The following is a 21,116-nucleotide window of genomic DNA, read 5'->3' as shown; positions in this document are numbered from 1 at the left end:
GAGAAGATTGTCTGTCCCAAAAGCTTCTCCCAACAACTGCAGACTGGACCGGCCCCCTCCAGATCCTCCGTGCGCAGCGGGGTTTGGAGAGGCCTGGATGAGACGGGTCCTACCACCCCAACGAGTGCCTCCCAGCCTATCTCAACGGACATACTCCTTCCTTACAATGTTGGCCTCATGTTGTGTTGCGCTGTCCTAGGCCAAAGCGGATGATGCTTATTGGCCTGAATAGCAAATTCTGGGACTGGCCCACAGACCTAAATTTGCCATTACAATATATACAAATCTTAAAAACATGCTGACAGGAAGTGGCATTATCTTTATCCCCAAATGCTCATCTTGAGATTTTAAACAAAATGGCAGGACATACAAATTTCATGGACAAAAAGAAAAGGGAACACAGAAGACGCCAGGGTGACAGGAAAGCTCCACGACTGTGGCTGGACTGTGCATTTCTCTTGGGAAAAGAGTCACAGACAACTAATGACTTTCTCTCCACATGTCACAACTGCCACTTTCTGGTGGCCCTTGGGACTAGGAAGACCTCTGTGTTCTGGATGCTGAACGCTCCTTCAAGCATCCACTACTGGAGCAGGATGAGACCCAGTGATATGAAAACTACTCCGACACTGTTCGGGGCTATGCAGGGGTAATTCCAAGATGATTCCTTTGGACACTCTGTGGGCTACAACGTCTTGCCTTGGACCCAAGATGACCAGAAAATTCCTGCAGCTTAATTTGAGTGGCAATTCTGACAAGTCATCAGTTGCCTGTCACTAAAATTCTAATTAATTGAGGAATATCCTCAACTATGAGCTGTCTTTGGAGGAAAAAAGGAAGCTTAAATGGGGCCTCAGTAAAGGTCTGCCCTAAAACCTGTACCTTCTGCTGCAGGCTAAAGGCTGAATGCTGAGGAAGGAAAAGAAGCAGAGGTGTCAAACTGATTTGTCATGAGGGCCGGATCTGAAACAAATGCCACTTTGTCAGGCTGGGCCATGTCTACCATAACATGTAATGCCAGATATGGGAGATGATATACATTTTATAAAAGGACACAGGCAAGCCCAAGCGTTATTTTTACTCAGAATAAAAACATGCTTCAAACATTAACACTCTTACAGTATTTCCTTGAAGTATCTCCCTGGTGGCCCACCCTCCCACTTCCGCCACCCACTACTCATCTGGGGCAGGAGACGGGGCCTCGGTCATCTGGCAATGAGGGTAAAGACCAGAGAAGAGCCCTGGATGGGCCAGTTTTGGCCCACGGGCTGTATGTTTGACACCCCTGGTCTTTGCCACTCGTAGCGTTATTCACCCTATTGGAAGAGGCCAAAAGAAGAGGCCTGTTTCTTTGGCTGGTGCTTCCCAACCTGTGAGCAGTGCTTTCCTGCCTGAGCCCAGCTGTGCCTGCTTCAGTGTGTGGGCATGGCACCAGCACTGGCCCTCCAATGCTCCTAGCAGCCTCTGAGCACCCAGGCCACAGTGTAGAGGCTGGCATGACTGACCAGGTCTCCCTTGCTTTACTTTACTTTATTCACGTTTAACAGCCTAAAAGAACTATAGGAGCTCAAACGTGTTGTCCAGGGCCTGAAGGCAACTTGCCTTTCCTTGGCTAATCTAGCCTCCTAGCCTCTGCTGTATTATCAACCTGTACTGCCTCCGAAGAAGGCCACTTAGGCCTGAACTCCTTGTTTTCAGTGCTCCGATGTATGTCCCGGAACTACTTTCCCTAAGATTGGGCAGGTAGAACTGCCCCACTTCTGGACCACCGAGAAGGAAGCTTCACAGTAAGTGAAGACAAATCTTCCATTCTCCAGTGGTCCTAGGAGTGGGGCAGCCCTCACTGTTGGGACGTAAAAAAAGCAGTATGCCCCAGGGTGGGATTCGTGGCTTTGTGGATTATATGACGTGTGGCAGAATCCTGCTGCCAAAGGTTGCAGAATCCTCAGCCGAGACTAACCTGTCTATGCGGTAGTGTCTAGTGAGTGAATGCACGGATTTCCAGGGTGCCACCTTGCAGACTATCTCTAGAGATGGGAAGGCTCTATACGCTGCTGAAGTAGTCCCCCCCCCCCCAGGGAATGAGCCATGATCACCTTGGGTGGTTTCAACCCTTTTGCCTTGTAGGCCACTATAATGCAACCCCTAATCCACCTGCTCAAGGTGGCTGTTTGTCTTGGGACGACTTCCTAAACAACACGAATAGGGCATCTGACTTCACCACTGTTTTGTTCCGTCAATGTAAAAACTAAGGGCTCTATACGCATCCAGACAGTGCCACTCCCTTTCCCTATCATGTTTAGGATTTGGGCAGAAGGAGATAGCAACATGGTCTCCTCTGAACTGTGGAACAAGGAATTCACCTTTGGTATTAATGCCACGTCTGGCCACGTCGTGAAAGACACAGAGCTCCTCATTGATGGACAGTGCCCTTAATTGGGACACCCTCCTGGCTGACATGATCCCCACTAGGAACATTGTTTTGAAGGTCACTCCTTCAGTGGGCAAGACGGCAAGGGTTCAAAAGGAGCCTTGCACCATGCTTCTAGGACTGTGTCAAGGTTCCATGTAGGAAACCGGTGAGCCTGAGCTGGGTTTAACTATGTGGTCCCCCTAAGGAAACATCTGATGTGGGGGTGCTGAACTAGAGATATTCCCTTTCATGCCCCCCTCACTGCTGAACTGGCCGCTACCTGCCTCTTCAAGGTGCTGGTGCTAAGCCCATCTTAGTCTAGCCCATCCTACGGAAAGGATAGGATCCCCTTGACCGATACCTTTAAAGCCTCCAAGCTCTGCTCTGAGCACTAGGCACGAAAAACCTGCCAGGTCACGTTGTACACACTATTAGTGGATCCTTTCCTAGAGGCTAGCGTGGTTTCTATAACTCTCTCTGTGTACCCTGCTCAACCTCCAGGCTGAGGTTTAGAAGAGCCAGCTGGGGGTGTTGCACTGACCCCCACGTCAGCAGATCCTCTCTTTGAGGTAGCTGCCAAGGCTCCGCTACAGACAGTCTTTTTAGGTCCTGAAACCAGGGCCTTCTCGGCTAGGACTACCTCTGCCCTTTGTTCTAGCAGTTTCTGGATCACCCTGTGTATCAACTGGGTTGGTAGGAAGGTGCAGAGTAGACCATGGGGCCAGTCACAACTTAGTGCATAGATTCCTGCTACCTGAGGACATCTTGTCCGTGACATGAATCTCTGTAATAGGCAGTTCTGTTCTGTGTATCTCTGTAATAGGCAGGAGGAACAGATCCACCTCATCCTCCTGAACCTATCGCAGATTTGATGGAAAACCACCTTGCACATCACCCATTCTGACTGGTCTAGCACTTGTCTGCTCAGCCAATCTGCCAGGACGTTGTCCTATCCTGCCACATGTGTTGACTTCAGGGACTTCTGAACCTCTGCCCACTCTATCAGCCTCCTCGCTTCGTCATGTAGGGTTCTGAACCTGGTCCCCACTTGTCTGTTTACCTATGCTTTGGTCGTCATAGTGTCCATCTGCACTAGGACTTGGTGACCTGATAGGAGCTCCCTGAATTCCAGCAGGCCCAGCCTGATAGCCCTGAGTTCCAGAATGTTTATGCTCCTGGCCACCTCCTCCTGGGACCAGAGGCCCTGTGTGACCCATCCCTGTGAGTGTGCTCTCCACCTGGAGAGACTTGTGTCTGTGGCCATTACTACCCTCTTTTGCTCTCGAAGAGGGAGATCTTGTTGGGAGCGGAAGGGTACCAGGCACCATCATAATTGGCTCTTCAGTGGCTCTGTCAACCAAACTGTTTTGCACCTTTTGTTTGCAATTGTGTCCTGGTAAGGCAATAGAAACCGCTACAAGGGTCAAGCGTGAAACTTGGACCACTGAAGCACCTCCTGGCAAGATACCAAAATTCCCAGGAATTTTGCCAGGACCATCACCTCCCTGAGTTCCAGAATGTTTATGCACCTGGCCACCTCCTCCTGGGACCAGAGGCCCTGTGTGACCCATCCCTGTGAGTGTGCTCTCCACCCGGAGACTTGTGTCTGTGGCCATTACTACCCTCTTTTGCTCTCGAAGAGGGAGATCTTGTTGGGAGCGGAAGGGTACCAGGCACCATCATAATTGGCTCTTCAGTGGCTCTGTCAACCAAACTGTTTTGCACCTTTTGTTTGCAATCGTGTCCTGGTAAGGCAATAGAAACCGCTACAAAGGTCAAGTGTGAAACTTTGACCACTAAAGCACCTCCTGGCAAGATACCCAGGACCATCACCTCCACCTCGTGTCTTCCCAACACCTTTGTGGTCAGGGACCATAACTTCTCCTGTCTCTCTTGTGATAGAAAGGCTCTGTCCCGTATCGTGTCTGTCTGCATGCCCAAATGCATAAGCGTCTGTGGTGGGTGGAGATTGTTCTTTTCCAGGTTGAACATGAAGCTGTGCTCCCTGAGGGTGTTTGCCACCTGAGCTGAGGCTGCCACGCTCTGTTGGAAGGATGGTGCTTTGACCAGAATGTCACCCAAATATGAGAACAGTGACACCCCTTGCAGTCCCTGGGAACGGACGTCAGGCCAAATGGAAGAGCCCGGTATTGGAAGTGGTTTCCATTGTCGGTGAAGCTCAGAAACCTGTGGTGGGACTCTCGAACTGGATCGTGCAAGTAGACCTTGGAGAGATCAATGGATGTCAGGAAATCCCCTTCCTGAATGGCTAGGGAGATGGATTTCAGAGTCTCCATCCTGAACGTCCTGGTCCTTATGTGTTTGTTGAGCCACTTCGGGTCCAGTACTACCCTGACATCCCCATTCTTCTTTGGCACCATGGAGACCCCCCCCCGAGTCATTTGGGGATCTGGCACCCGCTCTATGGCTCCAATATCCAGCAAGTGCCGTCTGGCTCCCTCCAAGAGCCTGTGTTTTTTTTGCTGACCGGTTCCTTAGAATCTGTATGATGCAGTCGGGCAAGATGTTGTCAACCTCCAATGAATAACCATTGGTTACCAACAATTTAAACATTGAGAGCCACACTTTGGTAACTAAATGTCTCTGGTTTGTCTCAAGGCTACGATGCAGTCGGGCAAGATGTTGTCGACCTCCAATGAATAACCATTAGTTACCAACATTTTAAACGTTGAGAGCCACGCTTTGGTGACTAAATGTCTCTGGTTTGTCTCAAGGCTTATTGCCGTGTAAGGTACCCAAGTTGGAAGCCCTAGAATTTTCCTAAGACATTTGGATTGGACTCTTTCAACTGTATTGTTAAAGGCAGATATCCAGATTGGGGCACCGTAGAGGAGTTTAGGACATGTTTTGTGGTTAAATACCTTGAGAACAGCAGGTATAAATTGATTTCTTTTCGTATAATAAAAGCAGGAGATTGCAAGTCCACTACTAATCACTGATTTTACCACCTCCTTAATGTGGGTGGCCCAATTAGCACTGTAGTGAAAATGTATACCAAGGTATTTGAACCTGTTTGATAGGGTTTCCTCCAACAGTCCATCTAGAGGGTTTCCAGCTCCGACCAAACACAATAATTTTGGACTTATCAAAATTAAGGGACAGCATGTTCTTATCACAGTAGACTGAAAAACACGTTAGCATCTTTTTCATCCCAACCTTTGAAAGTGAAAGGAGAACGGTCTAATAGCCTCATCGCTTATATACTGCATGAATCCTCCCTATCAGATTGGATGACATGTGTTGAAGGAAAAATTACTCTGATGGGGTTCAACGGGATGATTTGACCCTTCTTTTGGAGAAGCAGGCTTTTGGCATGATTAAACGGAGATTGATCAATACAAAAATGCAAGAACTTAGTAGTCTTGCCAATGGGCACTGTTCCCCCACTTATTGGGGGATCTCTATTAATGTGTTGCTTGCAGAGTATTTCTCTTGTTTGATTGATCCCCACATTAGAAGGGTGTTCACACTGGCCCGTTTTAACGTGTTCCCCTCAGCTGTGCTATATGGGAGATTTAAAAAAACACACCACCTTTCTCGGATAGGCTATGTCCATGTGGGCCAGAGGAGATTGAAGGAACAGACCATGTACTTCTGTCTTGTAGACTTTACCAGGATTTACGTGCCTATCACCTCGATCTTATACTGCGATCCCTGGAGGGCAAATCTGAGGAAAGTAAGATTATGAACCGTCTAGCCTCGAATAGGGTTGATTTCATCAAAGCGGTGGCAAACTTCCTTTACTGTGCTTATAGGAGGAGAAGTCTTTTCTGTCAGAATGAGTAGCTAATTAACTGTTTGGTTTTTCTTTTCCTTTCCTGTATCCCTGAACCGAGGCCGCTGTTGTTTTGCCAATAAAGGCTTGTGTTGTGCAATGGTTACCATGTCCAGCACCCATTTGTCGTTCACCGTCTTTTGCCAATGTGGTGTGAACTGCTGCAGCTGTTCTCCTATACTCGAGGGTTCCCCTGCATCGGGATAGTCATGCTGACGTTACCTTCTTGGATGTTTTGGAGTTCTGGTGGGCCTTGTTGTGGAAAGAGGACCTGTTGTCTCATGGTCGAGATTGCCATCTTCCTTTGAAGGATTTGCTAGAATTGTGACGTGGTGTTCTCTTGTACCCTCGAAAGGACTGGAAGAGTTTTCTGGACTTATTATCCTCTTCTCTGATGGGAGAACTGTTTCCCTGTTTCTTTGTCCACTATCAGATATCTGTCCGGTCTCTCGCCAAAAAGGCTGCTTCCCTTCAAGGGAACTCCTGCCACCTTAGCTTGAGCAGATGGGTCCACGTCCCAGCTTCTAAGCCATGTATTCCTCCTGGCTGCCATACTGCATGCCATTGCCGTAGGCGATTGTGGTAGGCCATCCAGAAAGGCATCATGAGCTCTATTTTGTCATGAGCTCTATTTTCTTGAGCGTCCTTGAACTCCTTTGGCACACTGCTGGTAGCCAAGGTCAGGCCCGAGGCCCAGACGCAGGCTGCTTTGGTGAAGATTGAACTTGCAGTGGATGCTCTTAGGGAGCAGGCTGATGCCTCCAAGGCCCTGTGAAGGGCCTGCTCAATTCATTGGTCACAGTGGCCCTCGGGCAGGCCCTCCACTTCCGTAGGGAGTACCAGTGTGGAAACTGGGCTGGTAACTGGGTCATCCACCACTGGCACTTCAATCTTCTCTGTGGCTTTTGGGACCAAGGTATAAAACTTGGAAAACACCTGATGGTTAGCTTTTGGCTTAGTTGGGTGTTCCCATTCGGCTTCCATTAGGCTATAAAAGGCTGCTGGGATTGGTAACCCCGACTGCCTCACTTCCGGTCTGGGCACAGTCTTGTCTGATCGCCCTGTGAAACCTGAGCCAGAGTCTTCCACCTCCTTTTGATTTCCGGAGCCCTCAGCACCTTCGGGAACAACCTGGCAAACAATTCTGGAGGGAACAGCCTGGTCTGTGCGGTTGGCACTACCTCCTCCTCCTCCTCCTCCTCTGAGAGCTCCACCTTCTTCTCTGTCTCAGAAGATGGGGTTTCAGAGTCTGAGTCCCCTTCCCGAACACTGAGAAGTGGGCTGTGATCCCTCTGGGACAAACCCCCCCCCCTCTGCCCTTTTTTGGTCTTGAAGGGGAGAGAGATGTGCTGGGGCCTGAATCCCTCTCTGCTCCTCTTGTCCTTTTGTGCTGCCTCCCCCGTACTGAGGACAGTGGTATCGTGCTAGATCCCTGCTTGGACTCCCATGCCATCTCTTTAAATTCTCTTCTCATTTCAGTTTTAAGCCAGGAGGGGAGATTTGCCTTGACATCCTCTCCAGATAGGTCAATAACAAATCTTCCATCAGGGAATATTGTGTAGAGAGGGATGCAGGTGCCCTAGTGGGATCAGCCTCGCTGTCTGTGCTGAGCAAGGCATGGGAACTGGCCACGCCTGCTTTGTCTGCCGTTCCTGGAGTCTCTCTTGGTCTCTACTCTGTCGCTGAAAACTGAGAGGGGATAAGAGGGGGGAAGAGGGAGGGACGTGAAAGGCAATGAGCGGGAGAGACTACATGGTTGCCATCTTTCCCCTGTTCCTCCCATCCCACTAGCAGCTGCCCGCTGATCCTTGCCAGGACAACCCTGACAACTCCATCTGTCTCCAGAATAATGAGGCCAGCATAAGCAGAGGAACAAGCCCAGTTAGCAGGAAGACACACTGGGTAGAGCAGGGTTTGTTACTCCCCCCCACCTGATCCTCTCTGCTATCCTGGGGGGGGGCTCCTCTGAAGGCCCTAGGCCCCCTGCCCCCCATAGCCAGGGGGGTTTCCCTACCCCAATTCAGGCGGCGTCTCCTTTCTTCCTCCACGGATGGCTTCCAGGGAGGCTGCCAGGTCTTCAGCGCCTCCCCCTGCATCTGCTGCAGCCTCAACCGCTCCCCCAGAGTGGCTAGAAGGGCTTGGTGGGAGTCTGCAGTCCAGCCACGGTGGCAGGGATTCTCCCCGCACCGCTGGCTCTGCCACGCAGTCTGCCACTGCCCAGAAGTAATGCCCAAACAGGGGGGGGGGGCTGGGGCCTTGCTGCGCAGGTCCCGATGTACTCTGCTGCCAACCGTGGCTTATGCCCTGGGCCCGTGGAGCTTGGGTTCCTACGCGGCTGCCGGGGGCCCTCTAGTGCCACCGGCCCCGCAGCGTCTGCCATTTTCTGTCGCCCAGGAGAGCTCTGCCGCAGCTGCTGGGGGCCTCCCAGCACCACTGCTCCATGTGTTTTCGCCACCGCCACGGCCCTGAAGCGTCTGCTGCCGACCACAGTGAAAGAGCAGGGGAGGAGGCTGGAAGATTCTGGATGCCCCCCCCTTCTACAAGCTGGGTCACGGTGCTCCCTGGAGCCCCGATGAGACCTTCCTACTTCTCCAACAGGGTAAGACTGGGGAGCTCCCAGGGGACAGGCCCCTCCCTCAGCTGGACTAACTTAGAGAGACTGAGCCACAACCCAACAGTGGAGAGCACTGAGGAGCACTGGATTCAGGTCTTACCTCTTTCAACCTAAACCTCCCCCCCCCCACTTCTATCAGTTACTCATTTAGACACAGGAACAATGGATAATATAGCTTCTGGCAAAAGGAGGCCCAAAAGGGATTAATCAGAATGTTCAGCAAAGATTCTTGTCTCAACAGGTTGACTGGGTTTAGGGGTTAATTTATTGTCTACTGAGGGATCTACAAGTACTTTGCTTTCTGTGGTGGAGGAGATAACTACTATACCCTGACAAAAATATGACCTTAGATGGAGAGGTCTGGATAAGCCCTCAAATCGTCTGTAAACAAGGATGGACAGGATCGGGAACAGAGGGTTCAGCCATGTCACCTTCCACGTTAGTAAATAACGGAGGCTCCACAGCTGTCAGAGAGAGTCCTGAGGTGTGCACAGGGGCCTTGTGAGCTGTAGTCTTCTCTTGGGCAGAGGGCAATTACCTTTTGGGGCAACACACTTGGCTGAAGAGAGGTGGTGTTCAAATCAAGTCTGTTGTATTGCGTTTTCAAGGATAGTTGTAGAACATCTGCCCTCAGGGCTTGTCGAAGATCCAGCACTAGATTGTAGATTCTGCAAAGATATCTTTAAATTTTCCAAAGTTGAAGAGATCTTCCAATGTTCCCTCCTCCGGACACGTTCCAGCTTGTCTATATCCTTCTTAAACTGTGGTGCCCAAAACTGAACACAATATTCTAGGTGAGGTCTGACCAGAGCAGAGTATATTTCTGTATGTTCTGTTGATACAGCCCAAAAGTGTCCCCCTTCTTGATAGTGAGTCAGGACTCAGGGTGGAAAGGAGCAGATGAACAGAAGCCCCAAGGTCCCAACTGTGTCTTGCCAAAGAAGAGAAGAGAAGAGATTGGACTTATACCCCAAAGTGTAACCATCCCTTCCTTTAAAAAAATCTGCCTTGAACTAGAACCAAGCTGAGACTCCGCCAAGACATGCCAGTATACGTATCCTTCTTGTCATAGCCAGAGGCAGCCGTGAGCCCAGGAACATCGTGTGCCCAGACTGCCTGGCATTAGTGAGGCAACAGGCACACAAAGCATCCCTTCCTTGCAAGGCCATCGGAGAAAAGAGCTTAGCAGGCTAATGAAGCTTAACGCATTCAACCAATTTGCTCAAAATGATTTTTTTACTGGACTACAATTTCCTCCCTCTAGTTGCTGTAGACCAGGTGTGACCAGACTTACTTAATGTAAGAGCCACACAGAATAAGCATCAGATGTTTGAGAGCCACAAGACATGAACAAATATTATGCACAGGGTTTTATTGAAAAATAGGCAGATCTGCCGTTTATTAACATTAAATGAGACTGCCAAAAACAAAAACAAAAGGGGTAAAAACAGATATTTGTTTGTCCAATGATGTTTATTCGTTTGCTAGTGCTATTTATTTGTCTAAGAGAGAGAGAGAGAGAATGCATTTAAAGTTGCTTTCTTTCTCTGCTCCCCCCCCCCCATCTCCCACCTACCCAGGGAGGGGAACACTGGCTGGGGAAGGGAAAACCAATCAGGGAGGCCGGCCTCCCCTTCGCTTCCCCAGCCGCACTGTGTGAAAGAGCCGCAGTTTGGCCACCCCTGCTGTAGACTCAATACTAAACGGGGCTGGGATGGTTAGAGAGCTCTGTAGTAACGTATGGGCTAGAATGGACACAACCGTCTCCTAAAATTAGTCTAGCCACGTGGGGCCAATGGGAACTTCTGCATGGCCATAATGTCTGGCAATTTATAGAGGCTAGGTCTGTAAAAGTTTAACAGGCTACTCAGTGGCTAGTCTGGAGTAATGGGCCGGAAACAGAAGGAACGGAAGAGTGGCCAGCTTAGTCCTAGGGCAAAGTCCCGCCTCTTCCAGCAGTGGAAAGTCACAGCGCTCCAAACGAATTAATCCCCTTCTCACTGAGGTCCCCGAAGAGACACCATGACTACTCCCTTCTTCCTACTACATCCACAGAGCCGTGATCCCAGCTAACTTTGCAGGCAATCACAGCACACCACCAGCAGGATGCCCCGGGCTCAGGTGAGAGTGTGGGTGGCTGAGAGCTCCACCTCAGACATTTATGCAACGGGAGCTTATTCTATTTTTTAGGACAAGTTCTCTTCTTGACATCCTGGTAGCCCACAAAGAAGGGCTTTTTATTTTTTTTCCTTCTCAGAGGTTGTTTGGGCTCCTTTGTGCAGACTGGAATGTAAACCCATTTCCCTCGCGGGGAGTGGACAATGCCCCGGCTGCTACAGAACTCAAAAAGGCGCAGGACGGGGAGTAGAAGGCTGCCTGGGACCCCTGTGCTCTAGGCCAGGTCAGGACCAAGCCTGCACCGCATTTCTAAATGGCCCACTTCAGCTTTAAAACGGTGCCTGCATCCTTGGGTTAGATCTGTGGAGGCCGTAACATCTAATCGGGCTGCAAGACAACCATCATGGGGATCTGGCGATGTCTCAGATCAGCAATGAGAAGGTGGACTGAAGGTACTCTAAGACAAGTATGAACACTTCAAACCCTTAGCTCAGTCAGATGTGTCATTCATGCTACTGGTCTAAGGAAATCATCTAACACCTATGCCAGAAAACATTTCCAGTCCCCGGAATTCCTAAAAATCTGGCTACTGCACTGGGACCCTTACATGAACTGCAAAGGGACAAACATTTAAGGACTATTTGACTTCAGCTCCACTGGCTCATGCATTCTGAGGGCTCTTTTTCTTTGCCACTGGCCTGTGATGCTTTGCCATATGGAGTGGGCTTTTCCCAAACAGAGGAACCATTGGCTTTTGCTTCCTGAACACTACTGAAGGGAATCTGCTACCCAATGGAATGTCAAACCCTGAGCATTATTTTTGGTGTAATAAAAGTTTCATAATCTGTATAGCAGGCCTTCCCTGTTCGGCAGCAACGTATTTACAATTACTATTGCTACAATTTTCAATACCGAAAAGGCCCCGTAACCCTGTTGAATAGAGTTTGCAGAAAGCCTGAAAAACAGCTATGAGACGGGGAGCAGCCTGCTCCCTGCCACTCAGCTGTTTTTGCAGCTTTCGCAGGGAACAGAAAATAGGGGGTTAAAGAGACTCAGAGTCCCTTTAACCCCCTGATTTCTGCTCCATCCACAAACTACCACAAATTGCTATGAACTGCTTTAAAAGTTCATGGAAGTTTGTGGCGGTAGACCCAGAGGTCATTTCCTGCAGGAGCGCACAGGAGCGGAGCTTCATCAGTAAAGAGCCCAGGGGGCGGGCACATGCAACAAGCCCCACCCCCTGCTCCCAGCAGCCCTCAGTCAGAGCAAGAAGCAGCCAGGTAAGTTGCAGAGGTCCCCCCGGCCCCCCGGTCCAAAACAGTCCAGTGGCACCTTTAAGACCAAGTTTTATGCAGGCACAAGCTCTCCCTCCTCTGCAAAGACAGATCTGCAAGTTGCTCCCCCCCCCTCCAATACCTAGCAATCCAAAACAGTCCAGTGGAGCCTGAGCAGTGGGTGTTGCCTTCTGACACACTTCCAGTGACATCAGGGGGTGTGGCATATGCAAATAAGTTATGCTAATGAGTTATACTAATGAGCTCCTGCACCTCTTTTTCTACGAAATGACCCCTGGGTAGACCCATCATGAACTTCGGTTTGTGAACCACGAACAGGGCAAAATTTGTGATGAATTTTGCTTTGTGGTTCGGTTTATGCTCATCCCTAATCATTAGTGGTTCTATCAAGACAGAAAGTGCCAAAGACAATGTCCTTTTCTTGCGATAAACAAAATCCCGCATGGAACACCAACTGGAAACCCACCCACCCCTGTCCACATTTAATCCTTTTTGCATTGCAGAGCCTGGAACTCCCTGTACATTGTAGCAACAACAAGGTGGCACTTTAAGTCTCAGAGATCTTCAACATGCACCTGAAATTGAGGAGTGTTGAACTTCCGGATCTGGGCTCAACGACAGAGGGTGTGTGTTGAGTTCGCTCCCTCTCCTTCTGATCCATTAAATTTCTTTAGGCTACTTACAATGCCTCAAACTCCCTCCCGTAGAGAGGGGTTTGGCAGGGGACTTTACTAATCATAAACCCAAAAGAGTGGTGACTCTTGGGGTTTAATTCGGCGTCCTGAAGGAAGGAAGTCAACAGGAGCCCTGGCGAGACTTGCAAGTCACGGAGAGCAAAAGAGGAGCCCAAGGATTCCACAGAGTCGGAAGGAATATAACCCTACAACTTTGAAGCAACAGCACAAGCTAAGTATACTTAAATAAAAAGAACTCACCGTATTTTAGTCCCAAAAAAAGGGGGGGGGGACAACTGCCGGAGAAAATCGACCCCTTTGTTTGAGAAAGTGTGGAGAGTAACTAGCAGTATTTCTATATACATGTGGAATTTGGTTTTGAATTTCTGGACCAAAAGGTTTGGTCAAAATGTGCCAGAGGTCTATATTGTCTTAATGGAATTCTTCTTTGCAATCTTCAGTAACAAGAAAATGTATATTCTGTAGCTGTCCTTTGTGTTGATGATACTTTTAATAAAATAAAATTTTAAAGAAATTCAAGATCCAGGGGCTATTCCAATGCCAACATATGCGTATCAGCTTGGGAAAACAAAACAAAATGGGAAAACTTTCTCACCACACATGAAGTTTACCTCTGGTGATTATTTTTTCATTGGGGCAAGGATATTCTCAAAACCCTCTAAAAAACCCTCCAGTCAGAGACATGGATGTAATTTGGAAGCAGTGCCCTATCCTGTTCTACTACCACACCTGGGACAATTGAGTCAGTGCTTACGTGGGTAGGTGCTGTTGCCATTATGGGGCAATTGCTGAAGCTCTCGGTCAGTTCCTGGGCTTTGTGGGAGTGACTGAGTATCCAGACCAGGCGAGTTGGTTCTGGCACTGATATCTCCTTTCAGCCAACTGGACTTTATCTAAGAAGAAGAAATCTGAGTATTAAACACTGGATGTTTTCCTGCAAATTCACACAGGTAGGAATTCTGCATGTGACTCATCATAAAAAAAGGGAATTTCAACACTGATTTATCTGAACCTGTTTGAAGCAGAAGGGCAGTATCTCAGACTGGAATGAGGGGGGTGATATCCAGCACAGTAACAGGAAAAAAATTCTGTAACTCCTGGTCTCCTGGTCTGGAGACTTGTGATGTGGGAGTAACAAGACAGGGTGTGTTAACAAGCACTCAAGGTTGACATGGAGTATAAAAGTAGGAAAGCAAGGATAGGAAGCGCCTGAAAAGGCTTTCTTAAAGACTCAAACGAGCCATTATGAGAATCCTCCTAATGAGCCTAACAAAAATTCCCCATCTTTGTCAGGCTCATTAGGAGGATTTCGTATCTCCAGAGTGGAGCTTCCTTACTATAAATTCCTAATTTGTCCCACAGGCAGTCTATAAGATCCCTGAGACTTCAGTTGATTTCTCTCTCAGGAGGCCAGTGGGCAGGAAGGTCTCAGAACGGCACAGGACTGTATTGGGTCAGCCTACAAGTTGACAAACAAAAGTCCTCACCACAGCATACCATGTTTCATTCTGCTACGTTCTTGGCTAAGTCTCCCCTGAAGGAGATTTGTAAGATAGTCATGTAGGTGTTCACAGGCATTATCTGACAGCAGTCCTTCCCCTTTGGAATGACAGGCTTGTGTAAATAAGGCCTCTCAATCTGCCTCTTCAGGTGATGGTACAGAAAAAGGGAAGAGGCAGCAGGCAGACTGAGGGGAAGGCCTGCTGTCAGATAATGCCTGTGAACACCTACATGACCATCTTACAAATCTCCTTCAGGGCAGACTTAGCCAAGAACGTAGCAGAATGAAACATGGTATGCTGATTTTAATCTTTCTTGCAGGGCAAGGCTCAGAATGTATTGATGGACATTTGCTTGGCCCTTTGGCAACTGGGAGTAGAGTTCCACAAGGTACCATCACAGCCCCCATGTCTACATAAAGCCCCTAGGGGAACACAGCGTTGCCAAAATACAGATGACAGACAGCTCCCGCTCTCTCCTTACCTACCACATCTAGGGAGCAGTAAAAGTACTGAACCAAAGTCTGGGGGCAGTTAAGGACTGGATGTGGTGTGGGTGAATAAACTGAAATTTAACCATATGGGGGTTGGAAATAAAGCTGATGCAGAAATAGGTGTAATGCCTGTTCTGGGCTGGGCATGAACAGAAACGGGTATGCAGTCTGGGGTACACCTGGACGCCCAGAGAATCAGGAGGCAGAAGAAGCAGGCAGGGTTGCCTTCTTCCAACTTGTGCTGGTTTTTCAGTTCCTGCTCTTCCTGCAAATGCCTCATCTACTCATCTATTCAAAGTCATGCATCTCCTACTAACTTTCAGATGAGACTACTGCAACAAAATTTACATGGGGCCTGGAAGCATCAGCCAATTCACAATACAGCAGCTACCGTTCTTACTGGAGCCTGCTGGTAATTCACGTGCAACTGACCAATGGATAAGAAGGTCTCAAAAGCTACCCTGTCTAAATGGTACAGAAGCATGTATTGGGTTGGCCTACATTGTGTTGAACGAGTTGTCAGCTCAGCCTATCACGTTTCATTCTGCTGTTCTCGGCGAAGTGTCCCCTGGAGGAGACGTGTAGGATATCGGCATGGGCACTTGGCAAGTACCACAATCGCAGTGGGCCTTCAAAGAGCTGGGCCTTGAGTGCCCTAAGTGGTTTGGGGCCACAGTGCCTAAAGGAGCACCTCCTCCTGTGGGGTCACCACCCCCTGTCGGAAGCCGGAGCGATGCCACCTCAGGGGCCACGGCCTTTCTCCGATGCTGCCCTCGGACGGCAGGGCTCCCTCCCTGAAGAAGCGAGGCTGCTGGTGCCCTCTCCTCTAGCCTCCTGGAGAGAATCTCTCACTTTCTTGTTCCGGAAGACCGTTGGGCTAACTGGCGGACGAGGGGGCCCCCTGCCCCTCCGTCACGGTCAGTGCTCACCCTGTCCCCTTGTTCTTTGGGGATATTTTAAATGGCTGTGAGCAGCCTTGGGGGCCCAGGTGGCATATGAGAGCCTCTGACACAGAGAATCCCCTAGCCAAACAACGACTGCAAGGAAGACGGTTTTAGGTACAATTCCCTTTAACAGGACCATAGCCTTGGGTGCGGAGCATTTAAGAACCGAGTTCAGGCTCCCCTTGGGAAATCTATGTACTGTGGATCAGCCCCGTGGCCAGGAATTTTGGGGGTGGGGCTAATTAAATTAAAATTTTATTGAATTAACGAAGCAGGGGAGGGAGAGGGAGGGGGGAGGGAGAGTAGTGGCTGCTTACCCAGTGCACTGCTGGCGTGATCAGGTGAGCCGTGGAACAGCCACTAGCAATGCAGGCGCGGCGGGCGGGTAGTGGCTGTTCTCCCTCCCCTGCTCCCCTGATCCATGCTGCCCCAGAGGGATTCCTGGAACAGGAGCCACTTCAGGCTGGCCCCGCGTGGACAGGTACTTCTCAAGGGGGAACCGCGCCATGCACCCAGGTCCCCCCCCCCCGCACGGAAGGAGGGACAGAAGGGCTGGCGTGGTGGCGGCCCAAGGCGGTATGGCTTAACACGTGTGCTTGCGGGGGGGGGGGGGGGAGGCAGCGGCGGGGGTGTGTGTTAGGAGATGTGATAGGGGGCACTGCCCCCAATGTCCCACCAATGGCTTTAGCCCTGCTGTGGACGAAATTGGAAGAGGCCCCTTTCAAAAACCTCCAGATGCAAAGATGAGGGGGAAGGCGCTCTGTTTTGGATCCCTCAACAGACAGTAATTAACAGCATTCATTTATGAATTCCTTTCGGGTATGTTGTAGGTACGTAGGGCTCTCTTTCGGCTCTGCTCCTGCAGAGTGCAGGGGGTTGGACTAGATGACCTGCAAGGCCCCTTCCAACTCTAACATTCTATGATCTAGAAACTCATATAAACTCCTTGGGTCCATGGTTTCCCCCCCTTCTGAGTGATATACAGTGAACGTTCCATGTATTGGTATTTGGAACATTTGCCTCGTAACATGGGTCTTCTATTATTTGTTGCTCTAGTTGTAGGTGTAATATTACCCTGACTGCTTAATTATTCCCATCAATAAAGTTCTCTCTGATTTTGCGATATTCAGTGTCTCAGTACTTCTGCCAAACCTGTGCTGTAGGAGCCTTGTCTCCTGGTCAGGTGAGCGCTTGGCTGTTACGGGAGTCGCTCTGAGGCATCGCCGCCTCTTGCAGAGCCTAAGCCGGCAGCTCCAGGAGTGAGGGGTGGGGACGGGACGGCCTCCTTCCTTATGCTTAGGCTGCCCTAGAATGGTTTGGGGCTGAACTGGGGAGTGGTCTCCATTCACCCAGGCACCTATGTGGACAGGGCCGTGGCTCAGTGGCAGGGCGTCTGCTTGGCATGCAAGGAATCCTGGGAGTCATCGTTGGCCTCTCCAGGGATGGGTGAGGCGGAGGGCCTTGACCTGAGACGCTGGAGAACCTCTGCCAGTCAGAGTAGGCAAGTCCGGCCTTGAGGGACCAAAAGTCTCTAGAGACACGAGGTTCCCCCCCCCCCTGACATTTTTAAAAAACATCTGTTTTTCCCATTCTTCCAGAGGGCTTTTCTCCCTGTTTTTCTGATGGGAAATTGTGGGGTGAACTGAAAAAAAAATTCCAATGAAATATCTTTTTCTCTTTTGGATCCACAGTAATGTTTATTTAAAACACTATGCGTAACTCACTCAAAATGTATAGCTGGAAAAATATACTGTACCACAGCCTACAACATTAATTAATGATTTTTTTCTGTGCATACTGTAGACATATCTCTCCTTATTAATAAAAGCGATTTGGGGTGGCAAAGTTCCATTCACACCAAAATCAGTTGGCCACCTGAACTGCCATTCCAAAGGCGCTGCCTGCATTGGGTGGCTGCGTTGCAGGGTCCCACCTACACAAGCCCCGGCCACCAGCTTGCCCTCAGTATGCATGGAGCCGCTGGACGGAATGCGCGGTCCAGCGGCTGGACGCTTGGCCAAGCCCCTTCCTCCCACCCCCGCGCCAGTCGTCATCACCCTTGGCTGACTCGGCCCCCAGCCTGCAAGTGGATGGGGGCTGGCGTACTGCTGGGACGAAAAGCCGTCGAGGCGGCCCAGAGGCCACTGGACGCAGCAGGTCCTAGTGGTATGGGAGGGCAGAGAGAGGGTGGGATGGGCCTCACTTTTCTCTGACACGACGGGTGCCCCGGCCCCTTCACCGCCCGTGAGGTCGTTGGCCCAAGCCTGCTCCTGCTGCCACTGGTGCAGCTGTCGTGGGCTGCCAAGGCCCGAGCCACGTCGGCGACCAGGCTGCAAGCGGGCAGGGGCTGGTGCTCCGCCTGGTTGAAGACCCGTTAAGCCGGTCCGGAGGCCACCACATGCAGCACAGCTCCGGGGTCTGGGGGGGGGAGCGGGCAGAAGGGCCTCACTTCGATCCAATGTGACGAGTGACCCGGCCCCTTCACCAGCCACGGGCAGTGTTCCCTCTAAGCTGAGTTAGTGTGAGCTAGCTCACAGTTTTTTAGCCTCCGGCTCACACATTTTTGTCTTAGCTCAGGAAGGATGATTCCAGAGCAAACTACGTTATTCAGTAGCCAATTCACCTGCTCACAACTTTAATGCCGGTAGCTCACAAAGTAGAATTTTTGCTCACAGGACTCCACATCTTAGAGGGAACACTGGCCACGGGTTTGTCGGGATGAGCCCGGACCTGCTGCCACAGCAACTGTACTAGCCCACCAAGGTACACTGGTGGACAGCCTGCACATGGAAGGGGGCTGGCATGCTGCTGGGGTGCACGGCCATTGAGGTGGCCCAGAGTACCCTGGCCGCGGCTGCCCAGGAAGCCAGTCACCGCCCACCGATCCCGGGGTCTGCGGGGAGGGAGAGAAGGCGCAGGATGGGCCCCCCCTGTCTTTCTAGCGTTTGTTGTCTTCTCCCTACAACGGGATTTCCTCCTAGTGTAACATATACTCAGCATATACATTGACAGTGAATAATCTGGGAGTTACAGAAAGCCTTCAGAGGTTACCTTGCTGCTGTCTTGATCAGAGTTCCCACTATCACCATCTGATTTTCTCAGGGCTGCAAGAGAAAAAGAACGTCTAAAATCCAGCGTAATATATTTATCACACACACACACACACACACACACACGGGGCTGCCGAATGCCACCTCTGGCAGAAAGGGATGGCACGAATATGCCAGGTGTGCACACCACAGCAGCCTCTCTTTTGTAAAAAGCAGCAGGAAGCTTGTGTGATCAGCTCCAGCCTCACAAGGAGATTTTTGCTGACCACCATAGTACAGTAAAGGCAGGACATATGTAATTTTGCACCAGAAACGAGCCCTGGTGCACAGGACATATTTGTGCCAAGACTTGTAACAGGTGACTCCTAGTTGCTGCTCCTTCCTCAGGCAGTTGTTCAATTATTACTGTTCAATCACTGTTCACAGTAGCCAGTTAGCTGAGGATGGGTGACATTTTAGAACCGATTACGAATACGAAACATAAACGAAAAATTGTGTCGTGTTTCCCACTTCCTCAGGGGTGAAGGCCACTTCCTTAAATAAGTACAGTTATTGTATACAGATGTGGCCGGTACCCCCAAGACTCAACGAGACCACTCAGTGGGGCCTGCCTCCTAGGTGGATGGGGTTTCAGGTGCTCTGATTCACTACAGTTCTATCACCTTGGCCAAGGAATCCATCCAAGGACCAAAAAGCCTTCAGTTTAAGCCATACGCAAACCCACCCAAATACTCCGCAAGCATCAAGATCATAAATTTAAGCCATGGCTCAAATTCTGCCCCATGTCAGCTGTATACATGTTTGTTGGGCAGTCTCACCTATTATAGTGATGTGTTATTTTTGTACTTCATTCCTGACCCATTTTTCTCCCAGTGGGGACACAATGTCACTTATGTCATTGCCCTCTCCTCCAGTTTATATTCTTTTTTTAAAAAAAATCCCCGGAGGGATATTTTTTATTTTGCAAAGACTACAAAAACTACAAAGAAATATTAGGAAAGGGACTACAACTAAGGCTAAAGGAAAGCAAACCACACTGAACTAAAACCCCAAGAGGAGGAGATCTTTTCACTGTTAGTAAAAATGTTAGTACCATAAGTGTTAATGTCACAATATACTTGTAGAGTTCTTGCTTATAACAATTCACTATTTATATGTTATTTTATTAGTTGTTATGAGAGAAATCTCTGATCATCTTATTCTTCGCTTCAAAAGGCCATTTTCCAAGTCCTTCTGCCTTTACTTCGGCTTTCTGTCTCTAAAATCGTATACCACTCTGGCAGGTCCTGCACCCTTTTCTGCCGCAGAGTCCTCTTCTGTTCCAGAGGTAGCAGAGTCACTAGACTTCGTTTCTTCCTCTTTGGACTCTTCCCCTGTCCCCAGCTGACGTCTCAAAAATTCTTTAGCTTTAAAAGTGGAGTCTACTTTCTCTCTTCTATCATTGATCTTAAAGATGACACCCTCCTCATAACCACCCCGTGATGTAGATTAGGCCGAGAGTGCGTGACTGCCCCACAGTCCTGGAGCCAGCTCCCATGGCAGAGTGGGGAACAGCGGTCTCCTGGATCGTATTCTGACACTCTGACCACTACACCACACTGCCCTGGGCGGTCAGCTCCACACGGGGCTCCAGGAGAAGGACAGCCAGTACAGTATTTCCCCCGAAGCACTTGCTACATCCCCCCCCCCACAACAAACACACTCTCTCTATAGACACCGAACAGTCAGTGAATGCAGAATTCTGAAGGGCAGCCCAAATTTTCACAGTAGGGCTCTCCACACATCCCATCAGTATGAGAAACGCATAGCAGGCACAGAACACATGTACATACACCTTTTATGCATTCCATTTTACAGCAGGGGAACACCGAGGACCAGGGAAATGAAGGCAGACAAAGACAACTCCTTGAACATAATCAATCCCATTTTACAGGTGGAAAACATAAGAACACAAGAGAAGCTAATGTTGGGTCAGGCCAATGGCCCATCCAGTCCAACACTCTGTCACACAGTGGCCAAAAATACCAGGTGCCATCAGGAGGTCCAGCAGTGGGGCCAGAACTCCAGAAGACCTCCCACTGTTACCCCCCCCCCCAAGCACCAAGAATACAGAGCATCACTTGCCCCAGACCGAGAGTTCCTATCTATACCTTGTGGCTAATAGCCACTGATGGATCCTTAAATACAAAAAGAACTAT

General features: G+C 49.8%; 1 protein-coding gene across 1 annotated transcript in view; it reads right to left on the bottom strand.

Moving 5' to 3' along the window:
* Window positions 1-18,992, bottom strand: part of LOC107114302 (actin-binding LIM protein 2-like) — a gene marked incomplete at its 5' end in the record, with an annotated part of 32,846 nt that extends 13,854 nt beyond the window's left edge. The window contains 2 exons of the mRNA XM_015415749.1: window positions 13,686-13,824; window positions 18,920-18,992. Coding sequence (XP_015271235.1) covers window positions 13,686-13,824; window positions 18,920-18,992 — 212 coding nt within the window. The remainder of the gene's footprint in view (window positions 1-13,685; window positions 13,825-18,919) is intronic.
* Between the last annotated feature and the right edge of the window lie 2,124 nt (window positions 18,993-21,116).

This window comes from Gekko japonicus, unplaced genomic scaffold (genome assembly GCF_001447785.1).
Source record: "Gekko japonicus isolate JY-2015 unplaced genomic scaffold, Gekko_japonicus_V1.1 scaffold5611, whole genome shotgun sequence".
Taxonomy (NCBI): domain Eukaryota; kingdom Metazoa; phylum Chordata; class Lepidosauria; order Squamata; family Gekkonidae; genus Gekko; species Gekko japonicus.
This window is presented reverse-complemented; position numbering and strand designations above follow the sequence as displayed.